Source organism: Phyllobates terribilis, unplaced genomic scaffold (assembly GCF_046119375.1).
Source record: "Phyllobates terribilis strain yellow unplaced genomic scaffold, ASM4611937v1 Scaffold_9__5_contigs__length_417890890, whole genome shotgun sequence".
NCBI lineage: Eukaryota > Metazoa > Chordata > Amphibia > Anura > Dendrobatidae > Phyllobates > Phyllobates terribilis.
The window spans coordinates 88,572,768-88,594,460 of NW_027362769.1; the positions used below are offsets into that span (position 1 = coordinate 88,572,768).

At 41.1% G+C, this 21,693-nt stretch overlaps 1 protein-coding gene across 1 annotated transcript in view; it reads left to right on the top strand.

Annotated features, from left to right (window-relative positions):
• Positions 1-678: 678 nt before the first annotated feature.
• The window catches only part of USP40 (ubiquitin specific peptidase 40), a 77,175-nt gene continuing 56,160 nt past the window's right edge, over positions 679-21,693 (top strand). The window contains exons 1-9 of the mRNA XM_073646729.1: positions 679-792; positions 2,533-2,755; positions 3,642-3,709; positions 4,332-4,445; positions 13,177-13,341; positions 14,345-14,491; positions 15,568-15,711; positions 15,903-16,031; positions 17,924-18,007. Coding sequence (XP_073502830.1) covers positions 2,554-2,755; positions 3,642-3,709; positions 4,332-4,445; positions 13,177-13,341; positions 14,345-14,491; positions 15,568-15,711; positions 15,903-16,031; positions 17,924-18,007 — 1,053 coding nt within the window. The 5' untranslated portion in view covers positions 679-792; positions 2,533-2,553. The remainder of the gene's footprint in view (positions 793-2,532; positions 2,756-3,641; positions 3,710-4,331; positions 4,446-13,176; positions 13,342-14,344; positions 14,492-15,567; positions 15,712-15,902; positions 16,032-17,923; positions 18,008-21,693) is intronic.

The window sequence follows — 21,693 nt, forward strand, 5'->3', positions numbered from 1 at the left end:
GGTAGGCATCCTGTCTAGCTGCCAGGTACCACTGACCTGCTGTCTTGGGCTTCTGCTGAATGTCCCTCACTGTAATCTTCTCCTGCCAAGGAATAAATAGTAAATGGGTGTGACTATGGTGCATGGTCAATATTTGCCACGGAGCGTCACGATTTGTGCCTGTTTGGCCACAGTAAGATGTTGCATATTTGGTATTAGGCCACGTTCACACGTTGAGTATTTGGTCAGTTTTTTACCTCAGTATTTGTAAGCCAAAACCAGGAGTGGAACAATCAGAGGAAAATTATAATAGAAACACGTCACCACTTCTGCATTTTGCTTACCAATATGTAAAATACTGAACGTGTGAACGTGGTCTATCACAAAAGTTCTAGGTCTTGGAAGGCGAGGAGGAAATAACTAAAAGCACAAGCCCCATAATCCTATAACTGGCCCTTTTCTAATTCCTCAATGTAAGACACTGTGTTCAGTCATTAGCAGCCTAGCCTCTGCTTCTTCAGGTATGAAGAGGTTATGCAGTTAGGACAGGGTAGTGATTCATTTGTAAAGTTTGTTCGGTAGTTTATAAAGTTATTCGAAGCTCTCCGTATATTTCTCAAAGCTCGGGAAGCGCACTGCATGCCGGTATTTGTAGTTAGTTCGGCCGTGTTTCTTAGTACCATTCTCTCAGCTAAGACTACATTTCCCAGCAGCGCTCTAAGACTGACAGCATATACATCAAAGATGGCGGCTCCCAGGTAGCAGATCCTGTACTTGGAATCATTGCCGTGCGCTTGGCCGAGTTACTAGCAGGTAAAACTATTCTTGCAGTCCAGTGCAGCCGTGCATCAGTTCTGTGCAGTGAGCCAGGCTTATAAGCTCGTAGATATAGGAACGTCTATGGAGGAGCTGGTAGTCCCTGCACTTCCTGTATGTCACGAGTGATTGCACTGTGATTTGTCAGCAGCAGGAATCCTAGCAGTCTAATGTGACAGCTGATCGCTAGACTGCTCCTTAACTCTGCACCTTCCTGCAGCATGTTATATCTGTCTTCTTTCTTCCTTGTCCATGCATTATCCTCGTGAGAATTTCTGTTTGTTTCTGGAGGCCATCCTCATTATTGTAACTGGTGAGAAGAACTACAACACCCATCATGTTCCCTACACGTAGCCAGTGAGAGATCTGAATCTGCTGGTGATATAGTGCAGGACTGATATTGGCCCCCCACCCAGCACACAGAGGAGGATGTGAGGGGTCCAGGAAAGAGGAGCCCACCATCCCCAGTGCCGAGAGGCAAACAGGAATATTCATGGAAACTACTTTAACGGCATAATTATTTAATAGAAAATAAATTATGTCATGTGGTCCAGTTAATAAAATTCTAGACGAACTACAACATATTTTTATGCTCTTACCACAAGTTTGAACGCACATACTCGCTTTTGTAAAAGATTATAACATTAAAGAGTAACTAAACTTTCTATCTAATTTTTCATATTTATTAGGCACTTGAATTTCCAACAGATAGGTGAGGGTCCAAGTCCTGAGACCCCACCGATCGCGCAATATGCCCCTGAGAAGTGTGCAGCTCAGCAGACAGGAGCGCACACACAGGTCCATGTATAGATTCAATAGAAAGCATAGTTGTGTGTGCGCTACTGTCTGCTGAGCTGGACAATTGTGGAGGTCTCAGGGCCCAGACCGTCTTCAATCTGCGGGTAATTCAAGTGTCTGCTTAAGTTAAAAAATCAGAAAGTTTAGTCTTTCTTTAGTATTTCACTCTAAGGGGTTATGCCATAAATAACTTCACCTACCGACAGGACAGATGATAAATGTACGATCAGCAGTGTTTCCAAATGCTGGGACCCCCATGAATACTGAGAATGGAGGTCCCATGTCTCCATGTATAAATGGAGTAGTAGTGTGTGTGTGTGTGTGTGTGTGTGTGTGTGCGCGATCACCACTCTGTTCATTGTCTATGGGAGTGGTGCTTGGGCACTTCCCATACAAGTACAGTTGAAACCTGAAGTTTACATACACTGTATAAAAAGACACATAGGCATGTTTTTCTCAATATCTGACATGAAATCAGAGTAAACTTTCCCGTTTTAGGTCAATTAGGATTACCATCATTTTTAATATTTGCCAAATTTCAGAATAATGAGAGAGAGAGAATGTTTTAAGGCATTTTTATTAGTGCAGGTGATTAAAAGTGCTTACCTCGAGTGGTCATACATGCACAATACTGCTCCATTTATTTGGGGGATACAGAACACCCGTTTTTGGGATCTGTGGGGGTCCCAGTAGGAAAACCCAACCAATAATACATTTGAGTTGGAGTGGGGTCTATTATTGCAGCAGGACAGTGCAAAACATCAAACTCAGGCTTAGACCCTGTGAAATAGTAAAGCAGGAGATGTGATAGCCAGGCTTTATTACCGAGATACAATTATCTGAGAATACAGATATGGTGATTTAAATACGGCCTCTTATTAATGGTGGGTCTCTTATCTATAGTGGCTTGTTCTTTACTTTATCTTTTACACTTTGCAGATTTATACTGTTCCATCAGAAATGTTTGGAGATCTTTTTGAAGAAGATGAAGACTTCTCATTCCTTTCAAACAATACAGTTAATAATGGCAGAAAAGCAAAATCCAAAGATGATATCCTGGAACCAAGGGGAGAAACCAGATTACGTGGCCTCCGGAACCAAGGAAGCACCTGTTACCTTAACTCCCTGCTGCAGACCTTACTTTTCACTCCAGAATTCCGAGGTGTATAAGAAATATTATGTACAGTGCTAATAGTATTTCCATTAAGGACAGAGAAGTGGTAGATAAATCAAATACCCTACAGGCTTCTATAGTAGCCGTTTAAATAACAACAACCTTTGTGAACTGCTCTGTCGGCAGAGGACAAGCTATCGTAGATGTCAAAGTCTGTATTTTGATGCAGACTTCCAATGATAACAGTTATGGGGCATTTAATAAGGTTCCTATGTGATTTCACCGGAAAAAAAAATCCTTTTTTTTTTTTTTTTTTGTAGATATCTTTCTAAGGAAACAAATATATAATAAAATATATGGCAATGGAAATTAAAATGTCTAGGCAAACTGAGAGCTACATTGAGCAGCAGTAGAAATCTTTCTCATGTTGTTCAGATGAGATTGCGCCCTCTTTATTTCTTTACACCTTGTCAGAATGGGAAGACATTTTTAAAGATTTCTGCAAGTAATGTATGGCAAAAAAAGAATATGCAGCTACAAAATATCTGGTAGCTTAGCTATCATCTTCAAATTGGTTATCTAATTTAGCAAAAATAAAACCATAATTAATATTTTAAAAATAAATAAATTAAAATAAAAAACTTTTTTTCCCCCCCTGGTGATACAGCACAGAGATCTGGCTGGATTCCAGGTCTTGGTTTGGCAAATGCTGCACCAGTATACCATTGTATGGCATGACACCACTGAGGCTTGATTGGTCTGTGTTCTGTAATATGTAACATTTCCCTTTACTTTACAGCTATTCACTAAAACCAACTGTAAAACTGAGAATATTTATATCATCAGATGTTATCCTGTATCAGAAAGATTTTAGAAATGATTATTGTGACGGAGCGTCTTTTATTCATAATCATTTGTGTCCTTATTTTAACAGAAGCCCTTTTTGCTCTGCACCCTGAAGAGCTTGGATCTCTAGATGAGAAAGATGTCCCTGATTCCAAGGTACCATCATGTTCCTATGATTATTATATATATGTTCTGTTTGGGTTATTGGCCTGTTCTAGATGCAATGTAAAAGTGGTTCGTAGCCAACATCTTTTAGACGACAAAGCCACCAAGTTTTCCCAGGTGAAGCTGCTTCAGGAAAACGCCAGCGGTGGTTGGGCTTTTGGCCTTACCTATACACATGAGCTAATCTGAGCAAGCACCTGCATTGTAAAGCATGAGCAGGTACAGAACAGGCCAAGCCATTAATAAAATGCGAAATGTGTCTTGGATTAGACAGGTGAGGAGGTACATGGGCCTTCTGTCCTACGATTGGTGGTACAATAACCTTGAATAACTCTTATTGCCGATTACCAGAATGGCAGTACCAATCTCCTGTTCATCCTCACTATGGCCAGGATTGAATGGAGTGGTATAGTCACACATTCATGCTGCTGCTCCATTCATTTTCTGTTGGAGTGACTGAGATACCAGAGTACTTGAATGTAATCAGAGTCGTGAAATTAAGAGGCAATAAAAGACTCTGCTGCTACAAAATTCTGGACATGGAAACAGCAGAAATAAGACATACACTTTTCTCCTGTTGTCACATTTCATCCTGTGTCTTGTTCTTCTTCAGGTTCGCATCATTCCATTGCAGTTACAGCGACTGTTTGCACAACTCCTCTTAGTGGATCAACAGGCTGCATCAACCTCCGACCTTACAAGCAGCTTCGGCTGGGATGATAATGAGGTTTTCTTACCTTTTTATATAGAACGTTAACATTTTTTTTGTTGAAATGCATTTCTAGTGTCAGTTATAGGCACCATAGAAAGCATAGTACATGCTTGCCGTGTTTAGTTTCGTATCCGCTTGCTGAATCAATTTTCTTCTTTATTACAGGCATTCTTGTTTGCTCACTTGTATGCAAGTTTGATGCACAAGAACCTTAAAGGGCTTGTACAGTGATGATAACTTATCACCTATCCTCAGGTTTGCGCCCCATAGGGATTGAATGAAGGGGAGGCCGAGCATGCGCACTGCAGTTCCATTGTAACAGGCATAAAAGTCCTCCATCTGGCAGAACAGGGAAATCTTTATACCCATCTGTGCATATCCAGCAGTCGGTTCCTCACAGATCAATAAGTTATCTCCACCAGAGAATGTTTGTTTCTTATTTTTAAACTTGTTTTATTGAAGATTTTACGACATAACAAGGTTACATCATAGAACAAAAAGTATTTCTCATTTCTCATTAATACTGTCTGGTAAAGTTGACCTTGCCCTTAAGATACCATGGGTCTGATATCTTACCCAAAATCATAAGACACCTGCGTCAGGCACCAAATATCACATACTTTATCAGGAGAGAATACTCCTCATCACTTGGGGACTAATGTGAGTCAAAGGGGAATCAGTCTAAGGCTTCCATACCTAATCAAATTTTTCAGGACAATGTCTATTTTTATATAGCTCTCTCTCAAAGAAAGCTGTAGTATTTACCAAGTGTGAAATTTGTGGGTTCCTCCTATCCATGCATCTCATGGTCGTAGCCTTGTAAGTCAAAAGCAATGTTTTCCTGAGAAGAGTGCGAGGGTAGTGAGGCTGGGTCTCCTCATCAAGGATTCCTAATAAACACCCCTTAGGGCAGAGTGGTATAGGGGATTGTATCATCTCCATGAGGATAGCTAGGACCTCTATCCAAAAGTCTGCAATAGGAGGGCAATACCACATCAGATGTATAAAATCTGCCGCCTCTTCCCCTGCACCGATGGCAATCTGCAGTGGTAGATCTCCACATTTTATATAACGTGCTAGGTGTCATGTAACATTGATGGACTGTATATATTTGGACTAGCTTGTTATTAATTGCCTGTGAAACATATTGTAGGGAGGTTAAGGTCTCGCCCCAATCCTCCTCTGATAGGGAGGGTATTACTGTCCTCCATTTGTCCTCAACCAACAATGGTGATGAGGAGCATCTCCTGCTTTAGTAACTAGGTGTATAAAAAGGAGAACAACCCCTTGGGTCCCTGGCTCCTTAGAATCCCAATCAGGGGGTATGAGGATATGAGCGAGTTCCTAATGTCTGGGAACTGGGTATTTAAGGCATGCCTTAGTGCAGATACCTAAAGAAAGTGTGTATGGGGACTTGATAGAGCTTTTGACATTGATCAAAGGATGCAAGAACACCCTGGATATATACCTGTGTCAGTGTCTTGACCCCCTCCCCCCCCTAAGTTCTATCAAAACTGAGCATCTTGGGAATGTAGCAATTTGGGAAGCGCACAGTTATGCCATAAGGTGGACTCGGCTACTGTGTCCTTGAATTGAAAAATCTTTTTGGCTCTCTACACTTGAACTGTAAGTCTGTGAATTTGCAAGAAGGAGCGTGAGTATTGCTCAGGTGCCTCCAAGACCTCCTCCATAGAATCTGAAGGAGCAAACAGTGCGCAAGATGGTGTGCAGAATTAGGCACATGATTATCTGCTATCCAGTGTTGTAGAAAGCAAAGTTGGCCAGCTCAGTAGTATAAGAAGTCCGGGAGTGCCGCACCTGCCTCATCCCTGGACCTCTGAAGGCCTCTTTCAGTTTGTTTTTTTGAGCCCCATAAGAAGGATGCTAGATGGGAGTTGATCATGGCAAAGGCCTTTTGTGGGACTATGGAGGCTGAATGTTCCAGAGCATATAGGAATTTAGGGAGGACTATCATTTTAATGACATGAACTTTCCCAGCTACTGACAGATGGAGGGATCTCCATATTGTAATTTTCTCCCACAGGTATGACAAAAGAGGGGATATATTTAAATCTCAGAGTTGTGTGCTTTCTTGCTGTGTGTATATCTATTAGTAACCTGCAGTATTGATCCCCTACTTTCCATCCCATGGTGCTTAGAGGTAACAAAATGGATTTCTGCCAGTTTATTTTTAGACCAGACTAGCCATAATCAGGATTAAATCATCCACATATAACCCCAAGCGGTTCTCACGGAAACACACTTTAATCCCTTGAAACCCTGCAGTCTGATGGATCCTGACAGCTAGTGGTTCCATGACAATGGCAAACAAAAGGGGGGACACCGGGCACCCCTGTGTGGTCCCTTTCCCCAAGGGAATGAACGAGGACATAAAACCATTAGTCAGGACCTTGGCTTTCGGAGATCGCTACAAGACTGCAATCCACCTTCTGAAGCCAGGTCCAAAGCCAAATTGTCGAAGAGCGTTCTCAAGGTAGGTCCACTCAACCAAATCCTATGCCTTAGCAGCATCCAGAGATGCCAAGGTCCAATCTTCCTGTCCTTTCCAACCCAACCATTCAATTACCTGCACTCTCCTTATATTATCAGATGTAGACCGACCTGGAATAAATCCGCACTGGTCTGGGTGAATAATTTTGTGAATTGCAGCAGCACTTTCCTCCCCGAGTATCATGAGATTTATACCGTCCAGATATTCCTCTAGAGTCCCCTCTGGTTAATCAACACGTGTGGAGTACAGGTCCTCGTAGAAGTCAGAAAACAGACAGAATCTGACACTATCCTGACCCCAGGATCACTAACCCAAAGGATCGGATGAGTGGCAGGTACTCAATCGGATTCAGGTCTGGGGAACAGGCAGGCCAGTCCATAGCTTCAATGCCTTCATCTTGCAGGAACTGCTGACACACTCCAGCCACATGAGGTCTGGCATTGTTCTGCATCAGGAGGAACCCAGGGCCAACCGTACCAGCATATGGTGTCACAAGGGGTCTGAGGATCTCATCTCAGTACCTAATGGCAGTCAGGCTACCTCTGGTGAGCACATGGAGGGCTGTGCGGCTCTCCAAAGAAATGCCACCCCACACCATTACTGACCCACTGCCAAACCGGTCATGCTGAAGGATGTTGCAGGCAGCAGATCGCTCTCCACGGTGTCTCCAGACTCTGTCACATGTGCTCAATGTGAACCTGCTTTCATCTGTGAAGAGCACGGGGCGCCAGTGGCGACTTTGCCAATCCTGGTGTTCTGTTGCAAATGCCAAGCGTCCTGCACCGTGTTGGGCTGTGAGCACAACCCCCATCTGTGGATGTCGGGCCCTAATACCACCCTCATGGAGTCGGTTTCTAACCGTTTGTGCAGACATATGCACATTTGTGATTAGAAAAATATGGATATATAGGTCCATTAATTATATTGTAAGGAGTTACCCCCAAAGAAACACTATCCATTAATGTATCTCCTTAATTAATATCAAACATATATTATATAAAATAATCATATTCATTCATATTTGATCAATACTTTTATTAAATCACAGCAAACAGAAAAGTGATAATATCTTTTAAAATATCTTCATTTATGCCCATAAAAACATTTAAAACCCTTCCGGGTAATGTGGTATATATATATAGCCTAAGACACATAAATAGCCATAAGTCTCAATGGTTATACATATAGAGATATAGAAGGTTACAAGTCAAATGTCCTGAATCAGAACAATAATTAAATAGAGATATAAAAAGTTACAAATCAAGTGTCTTGAATCAGAACAGTGATTAGGTCATTCACATCACATGTAAACTCCATTTTAACAGTAAAAAAATTTTTTCTCCTTCCAAGTATGTAAATTAGGTTGTATACACCATAATATTCTATACACTGTTTGAGTCAACAAATATATACCATGGTAGAAATCAGCTTACTATATTTGGTAAAGCATTGTATGATCAACTATATTGGGTTGCCACACTGTCCTACATCCCAATGCAGTGCTATATTAAACATTTATATACCATAGAAAGTGGTTAACATATTATATTCAGGTAGAATGCTGTATTACCAACCATGTGCCATATTAAGGGCTACCACATTATTCAGCACCCCAACGCGCGTGTCGCGTATATTGCTTCCTCAGGGGGTATTGAGACATAGTGCAGGCAGATTATAAAATAGCCCAACATCTTAATGGGCAAGAGGGTCTGGCAAATCACCAGTCCCACACAATAATGTTGCCTAATAAGGCATAATTAATACTAATCTCTGTCCATATCACCGGTGTGTGTTGTGGCGCGCTCCCATCGCTCATAATGCGTCACCCACCGCGGTCGGCGTCCCGGAAGTTCCACCGCGCATGCGCGCGTGTAGAAGCCTCCGATTGGACGCCGAGCGCTGGGGGGCGAGGCCAGTATGACGCGGCGGGGGCGCGCACCACCATGGATAATCTGACTCCATTTTACTAATGGGCAAAGTTTGCCCTTAGTTTTTTAAATCTTATATTCTGTTCTGACATTATACCGTATTCACAAAGAAAATGCATAATATTTGTTATAGTCATTTTAAATGTAGTATATCTTGTACATATATTAAATCTTATATTTTTCTCTTTTTTTCATGTCTTTTGCTTTATTTCCTCTTTCCTTATTGTTCTTCTTTATTTTGTGCACTTATCTTCTGTGTGAAATCAGATTTTTCTCCATATTCAATTAATACGTGTCATGTCAAGCTCTAATTTGGAACAGATAGATTTTAAGAACAGGTATAAGATTATCAATATATTTACATTATCTTATCTTTACCATCCTATATTAGGGATTCTACAGATCTGCTGATAAGATTACAGGATGTCTCTCTTGATCAGGATGTCATCATGGTGACTGCGGACGTTGAGTCTCTTTATACCTCAATTAGGCATGAGGATGGCTTGAAAGCAGTAGAATTTCTTCTAAAATCTACACATCGGGACTCTCACCTGATTGTATTAATTTTGGAATTACTTGATTTTGTGTTAAAACACAATTTCTTTTTATTCAAAGACCGAATGTATCTACAGGAGAGGGGCACTGCAATGGGGGCATCTTGTGCGCCCGCATATGCATGCCTCTTTCTGGGATACTGGGAACATAACATTATTTTCCCAGCAGCAGATAATGGTGCAGTCCAGATGTGGGTAAGATTCATAGATGATCTTTTCATCATATGGCAAGGTGAGAATACAATCTTGGAGAAATTTCTCCAAGATTTAAACACCAATATGTATAACATTAAATTGACGTATGCCTCGAGCCCTGAGGAAATTGACTTTCTAGATTTGAAAATTAAAAGGGAGGAAAATGGCATGTTATCCACAGATATTTATAGGAAAAACACTGCCGTAAATGCTATTCTTAATGCCAAATCATCTCATCCCCCCCAGGTTATTAGATCTATACCGACTGGTCAGTTCCTCAGGGCTCGACGTATTTGTTCAACCGATGCTTTGTTCGAAAAGCAAGCACTGGATTTGACAAAGAGATTCGACGCCCGCAGCTACAGAAGTGATGTCATCCTGAGGGGATATCAAAGAGCAAAAATGACCAGTAGAAATGAACTTTTAAAACCCAAAATTAAAAAACAAGATCAAAGTGTGAGATTCATTACCTCTTATCATGGTCAATGGAGGGAAATGTATGGGATTATTAATAAATACTGGCCCATCCTTCTCTCCGACCCTACTTTAAATCAATTTATTTCAGAAAAACCCTCAATAACTCCAAAACACTAACAGATATTTTGGTGAGAAGTCATTATATCCCCCCAAAACCGCAGAATATATTCACTGCCAATACCACTTATAGACAGGGATGTTTTTCTTGCGGATCATGTGGGGCTTGTCCCCAGATTGATAGGACAAAGGAATTTTTTGACTCCACAAAAAAAGAAGACATTTAAAATCTCTGAATTTATTAATTGTCGATCCACAGGAATAATCTATTGGGCAATCTGCCCATGTGATTTAATCTATATAGGACTAACGTCTCGAGAATTCAGAGTAAGGATCCTGGAACATATTAAAGATATAAAAAATGCAAAGAAATGTGAAAAACCTGAGGAAATTGTTTTTTTAAAAAATATACCAAAGCATTTTAAGGAATGCCATAATGGGAACTGGAGACTATTACGCTTCAGGGGTATTGATAAAATCAATCTGGGAGCGAGAGGGGGAAACCTTAAGAAAATGCTTGAACAAAGAGAGATTAAATGGATAACTACTCTGAATACGATTAAGCCCAAGGGGCTAAATGATTTGACAAGCTTTGTTTCATTCTTGTGACTTATGACATTGTTGCTATTAAGACTGAAAAAGAGGACTATTGATATAAATGTGGGATATAAACATGCTTGGTACATGTAAATGAAATATAAGCATAGTATAAGATATTGCAAGATATGGATTATATCGATGTATTGACCTATGTGGTATTTATATAACTATATATTGCAGGCTAAGTATTGTAAACATTAAATAGAGGGATATAATGAGTTAATAATATGACTTGAGCAATAATGCAAGATAATGTAAATATATTGATAATCTTATACCTGTTCTTAAAATCTATCTGTTCCAAATTAGAGCTTGACATGACACGTATTAATTGAATATGGAGAAAAATCTGATTTCACACAGAAGATCAGTGCACAAAATAAAGAAGAACAATAAGGAAAGAGGAAATAAAGCAAAAGACATGAAAAAAAAAAAAAAGAGAAAAATATAAGATTTAATATATGTACAAGATATACTACATTTAAAATGACTATAACGAATATTATGCATTTTCTTTGTGAATACGGTATAATGTCAGGACAGAATATAAGATTTAAAAAGCTAAGGGCAAACTTTGCCCATTAGTAAAATGGAGTCAGATTATCCATGGTGGTGCGCGCCCCCGCCGCGTCATACTGGCCTCGCCCCCCAGCGCTCGGCGTCCAATCGGAGGCTTCTACACGCGCGCATGCGCGGTGGAACTTCCGGGACGCCGACCGCGGTGGGTGACGCATTATGAGCGATGGGAGCGCGCCACAACACACACCGGTGATATGGACAGAGATTAGTATTAATTATGCCTTATTAGGCAACATTATTGTGCGGGACTGGTGATTTGCCAGACCCTCTTGCCCATTAAGATGTTGGGCTATTTTATAATCTGCCTGCACTATGTCTCAATACCCCCTGAGGAAGCAATATACGCGACACGCGCGTTGGGGTGCTGGATAATGTGGTAGCCCTTAATATGGCACATGGTTGGTAATACAGCTTTCTACCTGAATATAATATGTTAACCACTTTCTATGGTATATAAATGTTTAATATAGCACTGCATTGGGATGTAGGACAGTGTGGCAACCCAATTTAGTTGATCATACAATGCTTTACCAAATATAGTAAGCTGATTTCTACCATGGTATATATTTGTTGACTCAAACAGTGTATAGAATATTATGGTGTATACAACCTAATTTACATACTTGGAAGGAGAAAAAAATTTTTTACTGTTAAAATGGAGTTTACATGTGATGTGAATGACCTAATCACTGTTCTGATTCAAGACACTTGATTTGTAACTTTTTATATCTCTATTTAATTATTGTTCTGATTCAGGACATTTGACTTGTAACCTTCTATATCTCTATATGTATAACCATTGAGACTTATGGCTATTTATGTGTCTTAGGCTATATATATATACCACATTACCCGGAAGGGTTTTAAATGTTTTTATGGGCATAAATGAAGATATTTTAAAAGATATTATCACTTTTCTGTTTGCTGTGATTTAATAAAAGTATTGATCAAATATGAATGAATATGATTATTTTATATAATATATGTTTGATATTAATTAAGGAGATACATTAATGGATATATGCACATTTGTGGCCTGCTGGAGGTCATTTTGCAGGACTCTGGCAATGCTCCTCCTGTTCCTCCTTGCACAAAGGCGAAGGTAGCGGTCCTGCTGCTGGTTTGTTGCCCTCCTACGGCCCCCTCCATGTCTCCTGGTGCACTGGCCTGTCTCCTGGTAGTGCCTCCAGCCTCTGGACACTATGCTGACAGACACAGCAAGCCTTCTTGACACAGCTCGTATTGATGTGCCATCCTGGAGGAGATCCCACAGGAGACCATCCGCAACCTCATCAGGAGCATGCCCAGGCATTGTAGGGAGGTCATACAGGCACGTGGAGGCCACACACAATACTGAGCCTCATTTTGACTTGTTTTAAGGACATTACATCAAAGTTGGATCAGCCTGTAGTGTGTTTTTCCACTTTAATTTTGGGGGTGACTCCAAATCCAGGCCTCCATTGGTTAATAAATTTGATTTCCGTTGATGATTTTTGTGTGATTTTGTTGTCAGCACATTCAACTTTGTACAGAACAAAGTATTCAATGAGAATATTTCATTCATTCAGATCTAGGATGTGTTATTTGAGTGTTCCCTTTATTTTTTTGAGCAGTGTAGTTAGGCATTGGGCCATATTCACTTGATGATACATACTATCATGTATTCTGTTCTATAGATATTGTTTCAATTGTTTTTAACTATAGCAAACCACTTCCTTAATAAATAATCTTTTTTGTTATTTTCAGTATAAGTATAAAAAAAAAAAAAATCAACATGAATCATATCGCATCAATTTTATTGTAATGTCCCTTTTACCTCTCTCTTTAATTGTTGTCTCCTAAAGCAAACTGGCCAGCATGATGTCCAGGAGTTAAACCGCATTTTGTTTAGTGCCTTGGAAAGTTCCTTGGAGGGCACATCCGGCCATGATCTTATCAAGAACTTATACCATGGAACAATTGTTAATCGTATCCAGTGCCAGGAATGTGGACATATCAGCGAGAGGCAGGTTAGGTCACCCACAATGACTACGTCCGGGATGCCCCCTATGTCAAAAAAATATTACTACTAAAAACAAGGAACAATCAGGCGCCAGTACAACTGTGATCAGTGTGCATTGTTATCCAAGGACTACTAATTGATTCATCCAGTAATGTAATATTTTTATTTTATGTGTTGGGGACATGTTTTGTGGCACTTACTAATTGTTAAGTTTTACAGGTTCTCCTCCTCCTTGTGTTAGTCCGGCCTTCTCCACAGACTGCACAGTTATCCTCTTCTCATGGGATAACAGGGTCATGTGACCAGAACCGCCAGCAGTCTCCTCCTATTGTAAAATAGCTTTCCTATATCAGTGATTTCCTATTGGAGGAGGCTGATGGACAGGTCTGGTCATATTCTCCTCTCATCAGCAGCCACTTTATGGATTAGATAGCTGTACAGTCAGCGAGGAAGGCAACGCAAACAAGTGCCATAGAAGAATCTAATAATCTAAAAGACAAAAAGTGCTCCAGCATAGGATAAAAAAAAGTTCTTGGATACATATTAAAAATTCATGACAGATAAATGCAGCTTGACCGCTGACGCATTTCGAACGCCACAATATGTTCTTAGTTGTGCGCTAATGGTCATATTAACATACATGTAATATATAGTACTCCCAATGAATGAAATCTTGTGAGATCTCGTTCATCACAATAATTAAAAACACGTTGGTGACGGTGAGCTGGCAAATATCCTACATTGTGTATATTAAAATTGGATAGGTTCTGTACTAAAAGTGCTTAGTCTACCAGGACTTGAGTTTAGTGCTTTGTCTATTCGTTATATACATGGGAATATTGCAAAGGATCCTAAGTCTTGTCTCCTAACTTTGTGGGATTGTTTAGCAGAAGGGAAGGGCTGCCGGCCTTGTCACATATAATTGATATAGTTAATAATGGAACAATTTGGGTAAAATATGTGCCTGGTTGTTTTTAATTGCCTCTTTAATTCTTTTTACTTTTATGCAGGAAGACTTCCTCGATCTTACATTAGCTGTGAAGGACATGAGCAGTTTAGAGGAGTCTTTATGCGGCTTGTATGTGGAAGAAGAAATGTTTGATGGAGACAATCTATATCGCTGTGGAGCCTGTGACAAACTTGTCCCGGCTGCCAAGGTAATCGCACTTATTAAACTGCCTCTCTACTGCTGTGGCAGCAAATTTACAACATCCTCTTTTCTGCTTTTCTATTGAGTGAGTGAAATAAATTAAAAAGGGAATAAAATTTGCTCTTCACTAATAATTACAGAATATTAGAACTAGACTGGTCTTGCATCCAGTTTCTCCTCCGTGAAAGTCGGACCAGGGTAGTGTTCACTTCAGCAGCGGCAAATCCTCTGTCCAGCAATTTGGGTGCCTCCGCCATTTGCAAGGCCACCATGAAGTCACCTAAGGCATAGTCACTGGACGTCACTACATTGCTGAGCTTAGCAAGCAACAGGGGCACCCAGATAGAAAGTTGCCAGTCCAGAAATGAACACTGCCTTGGTCTGGCTGTCATGGTGGACCAAACTGGATGCCATACCAGGGTAGTGCGAATCCTTTTGCTCATCTCTACCATTTATCTTAGTAGAGTGACCATTCAGAAATAACATCCAAATCCATTCATTCAGCCAGTTTATAGAAGCAACACTTTTTTAATAAAGACTAACGAAACTTTGAAGCAGTTTTTTTCATATTTGTCAAAGACATTAATTGCCTGCAGATCAGTGGAGGTCCTGGCCCTGAGACTCTCATTGATGGCTCTGCAGACGGGAGGCTCTGCAGACGGGAGGCTCTGCAGACGGGAGGCTCTGCAGACGGGAGGCTCTGCAGACGGGAGCCTCTGCAGACGGGAGCCTCTGCAGACGGTCTTGTCTGAGCACGCACACAGAGATTCTCAGTCTATGCTTTGTATTGAGTTTATACTCCACTCTGTGTGCGCGCGCGCTCAGAAAGGAGCTGCACACTGTTCAAGGATCTGTTTGGCAATTGGTGGGGGTCTCGGAATTCAGACCATGACTGATCTACAGGCAATTAAAGTGCCTGCCAAATATGAAAAAACATGGTCAAAGTTTAGTTAACCTTTTAAATTTGTCTCATGTCAAATTAATGGCTCATAGAATTGAGCATCACTGCAGACAAGGTTTAGTCTACGTTTAGAAGTTCCCATTTGTACTTCAACTTATTTCTGTGATTTTATATCTTTACAGTCTGCCAAACTGGGAAAACTACCGCCCTTCCTCACAATTTCTCTTCTGAGGTTCAACTTTGACTTCACAAAGTGTGAGCGGTATAAAGAGACCTCACGATACTCTTTCCCTAACCGCCTCAACATCCGCCCATTTTGTGAGCAGGTTTGAATGGGATTCACTTTTTTATTTATTCTGGTTATCTGTGTGCCAGCATAGATGTTTCTAATGGGTAAAACCCTCTCTAAATGTTTTAAATACACTGTCAGTTTTTTTGGAATTTGCTCTTATTTGGCTTACTTAAGGTTTCCTCTCCATTTGCATTGTCAGCCACTTGTCTCTCCTCTTTCTTCTAGGATCGCTTAGAGGATTCAGTGCAAATGTATGAGCTGTTCTCAGTTATCATACACAAGGGAGGATGTTATGGTGGCCATTATCATGCATACATTCGGGACGTAGATGAGCTGGGACACTGGAGCTGTTTGGTAAATAAAATACAATTTTTAATGTAAAGATATATTCTGATTGTGTATTGAAGATGATCATTGACATTAGATCTCCTGCAGATCCTTTAGAAAAGAATAAGCCTGTCAGCTGTTTCCCAATGTCAGCGCATTTTAATCTGTTAGAATCTTATTTTCACCAAAAAATAGGATCATCAAGTGTCTGTCAGTCCTTTATTTCCCCAGCATTTGCATTAAAGGTCCAGATACATGTTACAGCAATGTCACCAAACCCACCTTTTTTTTTTTTTTTGGAAATTGTTGACTAATTCTTGTGTATGGGGCCTCCTGAATCTCTAGAAGTATTATCCTGAAATAAATTAAGTTGTCAAATGCAATCAATTTCCAAAAGTGCTCGCTGATCCGGATATCGACCCCTGAAAACTCAAGATGCTTTTGGCTACCTGGTTGCCCATGGATACGTCCTGCACTTCTGTCCTGACAGGTCGCACATGCTCAGTAGGTGCCAGCTATTCTTGTATAGTGAATATCCTCTTTGGACATGGACACCGTACACTCGCTGCTGACAAAGGAGGGACAGTTACCCTCCTCTGAGTGCCTCCCTCTTTGTTGTGTGACAGAAAATGACGAACATCAGTCACTAAACCATCAGTGTTTTTTTTTTTTCATTAAAACCATGAATATTTCTGTCCAGATTTGCTATAATGGACGCCTTCTATCTAAAAGTACACTATAAATACAACTAGGCCTTTGTCTATACAGTGTGATAGAGCAACTATCTCCGTTGCCCATAGCAACCAATCAGAGCACAGCTTTCATTTTTTAAACGACTCTGGTAAATGAAAGCTGCACTGTGATTGGTTGCTGTGGGCAACAATGGCAGGTTTGAGTCAGGAGAGGACGCATAGGAGGAATATATCTAGAACACATACAGAATTGGAGGAGTAGAAAGCTTTATACAGGGTGGTGGGGACAGACAGGAAGTACACTTATTAATATAATGTTAGAAACTATACACAGCACCATGTCTCCTCCGGTCAGCTCTGCCCCAGTGGTCATTAGGAGATAACAGAGCAGTTAAGGCCCCGTCACACTTAGCGACGCTGCAGCGATCCCGACAACGATACGACCTGTCAGGGATCGTTGCTGTGTCGCTATGTGGTCGCTGGTGAGATGTCAAACAGGCAGGCTCACCAGCGATCAGGGGAGCAGCGTCATCGTGGAAAGAATCTTTCCACGATGTCCTGCTCCTGGTTACCAGCCTGCTGAAGCAGAAGCAGGCTGGTAACCATGATAAACATCGGGTTACTAGGGGCACACGCGCACCTAGTAACCCGCTGTTTATCATGGTTACCACTCTGCTACGGTGAGCGGGAGGTTACCGCTCACTTTAGCAGGCTCGTAACCATGATAAACAGCGGGTTACTAAGTGCGCGTGTGCCCCTAGTAACCCGATGTTTACCATGGTTACCAGCCTGATCGCTGATCACACACAGCGATGTGTGCTGACCAGCGGGAGGGCAACGACCAAAAAATGGTCCAGGACACTTTGCAGCGATCAGCGACCTCACAGCAGGGGCCTGATCGCTGCAAAGTGTCTCACACAGCGACATCGCTGGTGAGGTCGCTGTTGCGTCACCAAAACCGTGACACAGCAGCGATCTCGCTATGTGAGACGGGGGCTTTAGAGGAGCAGCTAATGTTATCTGTGCACAGGAGAGTACAGGGAACCCGGAGACGAAGCAGCGGCTTATGGGAAACGTAGTTTACAGTGGTCACATGGACAGCACTGAAGGACCGCCCACATGTCACTCCGCCGAGAGACAATGATGGAGGAACTGCAGCCAGAAAGATGTATAAGAACTACTAATTTTATAACTGATTAGTAATTATTCTCATTGATTTCTACACAGGAAGAGAAAAAAAGCAGAAGAGGAGGAGAAATGGGGGATGAACAGGACTGCCCCGCTGCTATCCTTGCTGCTGTTATTGCAGAGGTAAGTTCACTAATAAACAGAATATGGTTGCTTTTCCAGTAATATGTCATTTTTTGCCTAGTTTGTTTAAGACAAAAAGCAGTTGAACTTTGCTTGATATAACTTTTTTATCCATATCGGGGTCTGCATGTACAGAGAGGACTCAGGTGCTGAGCTACACAGCTGGCTCCTGTCTGTAACAGCGGTGAACAGAGCTTCCTCCGATTGCTGCGTTTCAACCATTTAGATGCTGCTGTCAACAGAGTGGAAATTGTATCAATAAAAAAAAGTTATGGCTCAATAAAAAGAACATTTATATTTTTTTATACAAAGCTCTCAATTTTTTTTAAACCACTAAAATAATAATAAAAAAATAGTATGCAAATTTGGTAACGCTGTAATCGTACTGACCTGAAGAATTATATTGCTAGGTAATTTTTAAGCTTTTCGTTTGTAAGGGTTTTCGGCTCTGATGGAATACTAAAAAGCTGCAGCAGTTAGTGAATGTAGGCAGACACTGTGCCAACATCACTGGAACTGCTCTGGTCTGGATGGTGAGTTGTGTTTTTTTTTTTTTTTTTTTTTTTTTTTTTTATTTATTTTTTTTTGTTCTTGTTTTTCTTTTTAATTTTATTTCTAGGAAGAGATTGTCCAGTAGTGGACAGCCTCTTTAAAAGAATGCAAGAATCTCAGCTACATACATCACCCTAAAATCCTGTACTAGGCATAAGATATTAGTTTTGCCCGGAGTTTTTATTTTTTGCATGACATCTTTGTTGTATAAATTAGTACAGAAAGAGCAGATACATCACATTGTCATTTAATCAGTTACAGATCTAATACTGGAGGCCTTGTTATAGGGGTTGTCCAGGCATCTAAAATTTAGGCTATGATACTGCTAATGTACCAGTTGGATATGAGACCCGGCATCCCTGCTGATTAGCTGTTATTAGCTCCAGCACAGTAGACTACCCTGTCGTACCCATCATTAAAGACGGACACCCCCAGAAAAAAAGGTCAAAGGCGGTTGCAGATTTTGAACATCGTATGCCTCATTATAACCAATGTCTTTGTCGGGCTTCCAGCTAAAATCTGTTTTTCTGGGCTTTAAATGGAATCCTCTAAGGTAGATGGCAAAAGACTCTAAAACATAAAGCTGTAATCCATCACTTTGTAGAGACTGCAAGGGTATGTGCAGACGATCAGTAGCCGCTTCGGGTTTGACGCTGCGTGTTATGCGGTGTGAAACACGCAATGGCCAGCTATTACAGCATAGTGAATGGGATTTGTAGAAATCCCATGTCCCCTATGAGTCTCCGTGCAGCTGCAGATCACCCGCGGACACGGACATGCTTCGCGTCTTTCCAGACTGCAGCATGTCAATTTCTCTTGCGGAGTCGCTAGTCTCCGCAAGAGAAATTAGATCACTGCAATGTATTGAATGCAGTGAATCCGCATGGTTGAGTGAACACATGCGGATTCACCTGCGTGCAGCACTTTGGACGCAGCTTAAAGTATGCTGCTTTCAAAATGCTGCCTGTACGGATGGTGTGCACATACCCTAATAGTCTGTTCTAATTTTGGTACCGATTATAACAGTTGCTATACAGGACACCCACCATGCTGTACAGTCTATGCACAAAATACAGTATGTGATACATTATGACTGGTTCCAGCAAGATATAAAAAATATAAAATAATAGTTAGAACAAAAATCTTATTATATTATACAAACTGAATTTAATTGGTGAAATACGCAAACATTGCCTTTTAAAAATGTCACTAAGCTTACAAAGGCCAAGCTGTCTTTGACTATACACATCCACAGCGATCCTCCAATGCCATCAGTCTAGGTGCACCCCCCCCCCCTATTATTTCACTCCATACCCCCTTTTTTTTTTTTTTTTTTTTTTCTTCCAGTATATTGGAAGATAGAACATTGTAAGTTTTACCTGCTTTGGTGAATAATCACCATCAGTTATTTACTAGGTCGTCCCTCTCGTTCGTGGCAGGGTGTGACGCATCAATATAGACAACCCTGGCACAGTAACCTCACAAAAATGCTTCGGCAAGCGTCCAGGGTTGTGGAGTGGCACTGGAAGAATATGCACTCACAGGAAGAATTCACCACATTCAAACTAGCAACTTTCAAATTCACGTTGGCCCTCACCGCTGCTAAACAAGATTACTTCACCACCCTTGAATCTTCTTTATCCCAAAACACCAAAGAGTTATTCAACACCTTTAACTCTCTCCTCTACCCTTCACTGCCCCTTTTGACCCCCCTCACCTCTGCAGACGACTTTACCGCACATTTCAAAAATCACCCAAACAAGGTAAATCTTTACATTCACCCCAACCCCCATGTATATCAGGCCACTAGCCCCCCCCCATCCCCATACCTTCCTTTCCACCATCACTGAAGGAGAGCTTACTCATCTCCTCTCAAAAGCGCACCTCGCCACTTGTGCACACTACCCCATCCCACCTCCTCCCCAAGCTCACCACCGCGCTTCTCCTGGCCCTAACCCACCTCTTCAGCCTATAGCTAACTTCTGGTACTTTCCCTTTCAAGCATGCCATGATCACATGACTATCCTGCTGACACTATCCATGTACCCGACCTCTGCATCCAGCTATCGCCCCATATCGCTGCTTTCGTTCGCCTCCAAGCTCCTCGAACTGCATGTCTATGCTGAACTTTTCTCTCATCTAACTCTTTCACAAGATACAATCCGGCTTCCGTCCCTTAGATTCCACCGAAACTGCCCTGATCAAAATGACTAACAATTTACTGAGTGGTGTCACTTTTGGGTATTTTCTCACATATAGACTCCTCAAAGTCACTTCAAATGTGATGTGGCCCCTAAAAAAAAAAAAAAAAAAAAATTGTTTTACATTTTGTTGTAAAAATACGAAATCGCTGGTCAACTTTTAACCCTTCTTACTTCCTAACAAAAAAAAAAAATTATGTTTCTAAAATTGTGCTGATGTAAAGTAGACATGTGGAAAATGTTATTTATTAACTATTTTGTGTGACCTATCTCTGATTTAAGGGCATAAAAATTAAAATTTTGAAAATTGCAAAATTTACCAAATTTCTGATTTTTCCACAAACAAAGGCAAGACATACCAAAGAAATGTTACCATTATCATGAAGTACAATATGTCACAAAAAATGTCAGAATCAGTGAGATCCATTGAGGCGTTCCAGAGTTATTGCTTCATAAAGTGACAATGGTCAGAATTGAAAAAATTGGCCAGGTCAGGAAGGTGAAAACAGGCTTCGAGGTGAAAGGGGTAATGACACCACCCTTTCCGCAGTACCAGAAGTCCGCTGCCTCGCAGTTACCCTCTACTCTGCCCTTTAAACCACACATCCAAGCTTTCGCCGCCTCCAACTCAAAAATATTTCCAGAATCCGTTCTTTCCTCAGCCCTGCCCTCAATCTACTAAAATGTTAGCGCATTCCCTCATTTCCCTTCTTGACTACTGCAATCCTCTTCTGTGGCCTCCCAGCTAACACTCTCCCACCTCTCCAGTCAGTCCTTAACTGTGCTGCTCGATTAATCCACCTTTCTCCTCGCTACTCTTCTGTTTCTCCCCCCTACAGATCCTTTCATTGGCTCCCTATTCCCCAACGTATCCATCTAACATTGACCTACAAAGCCATACATAATCTGTCTCCTCCTTGTATCTCCCAACTA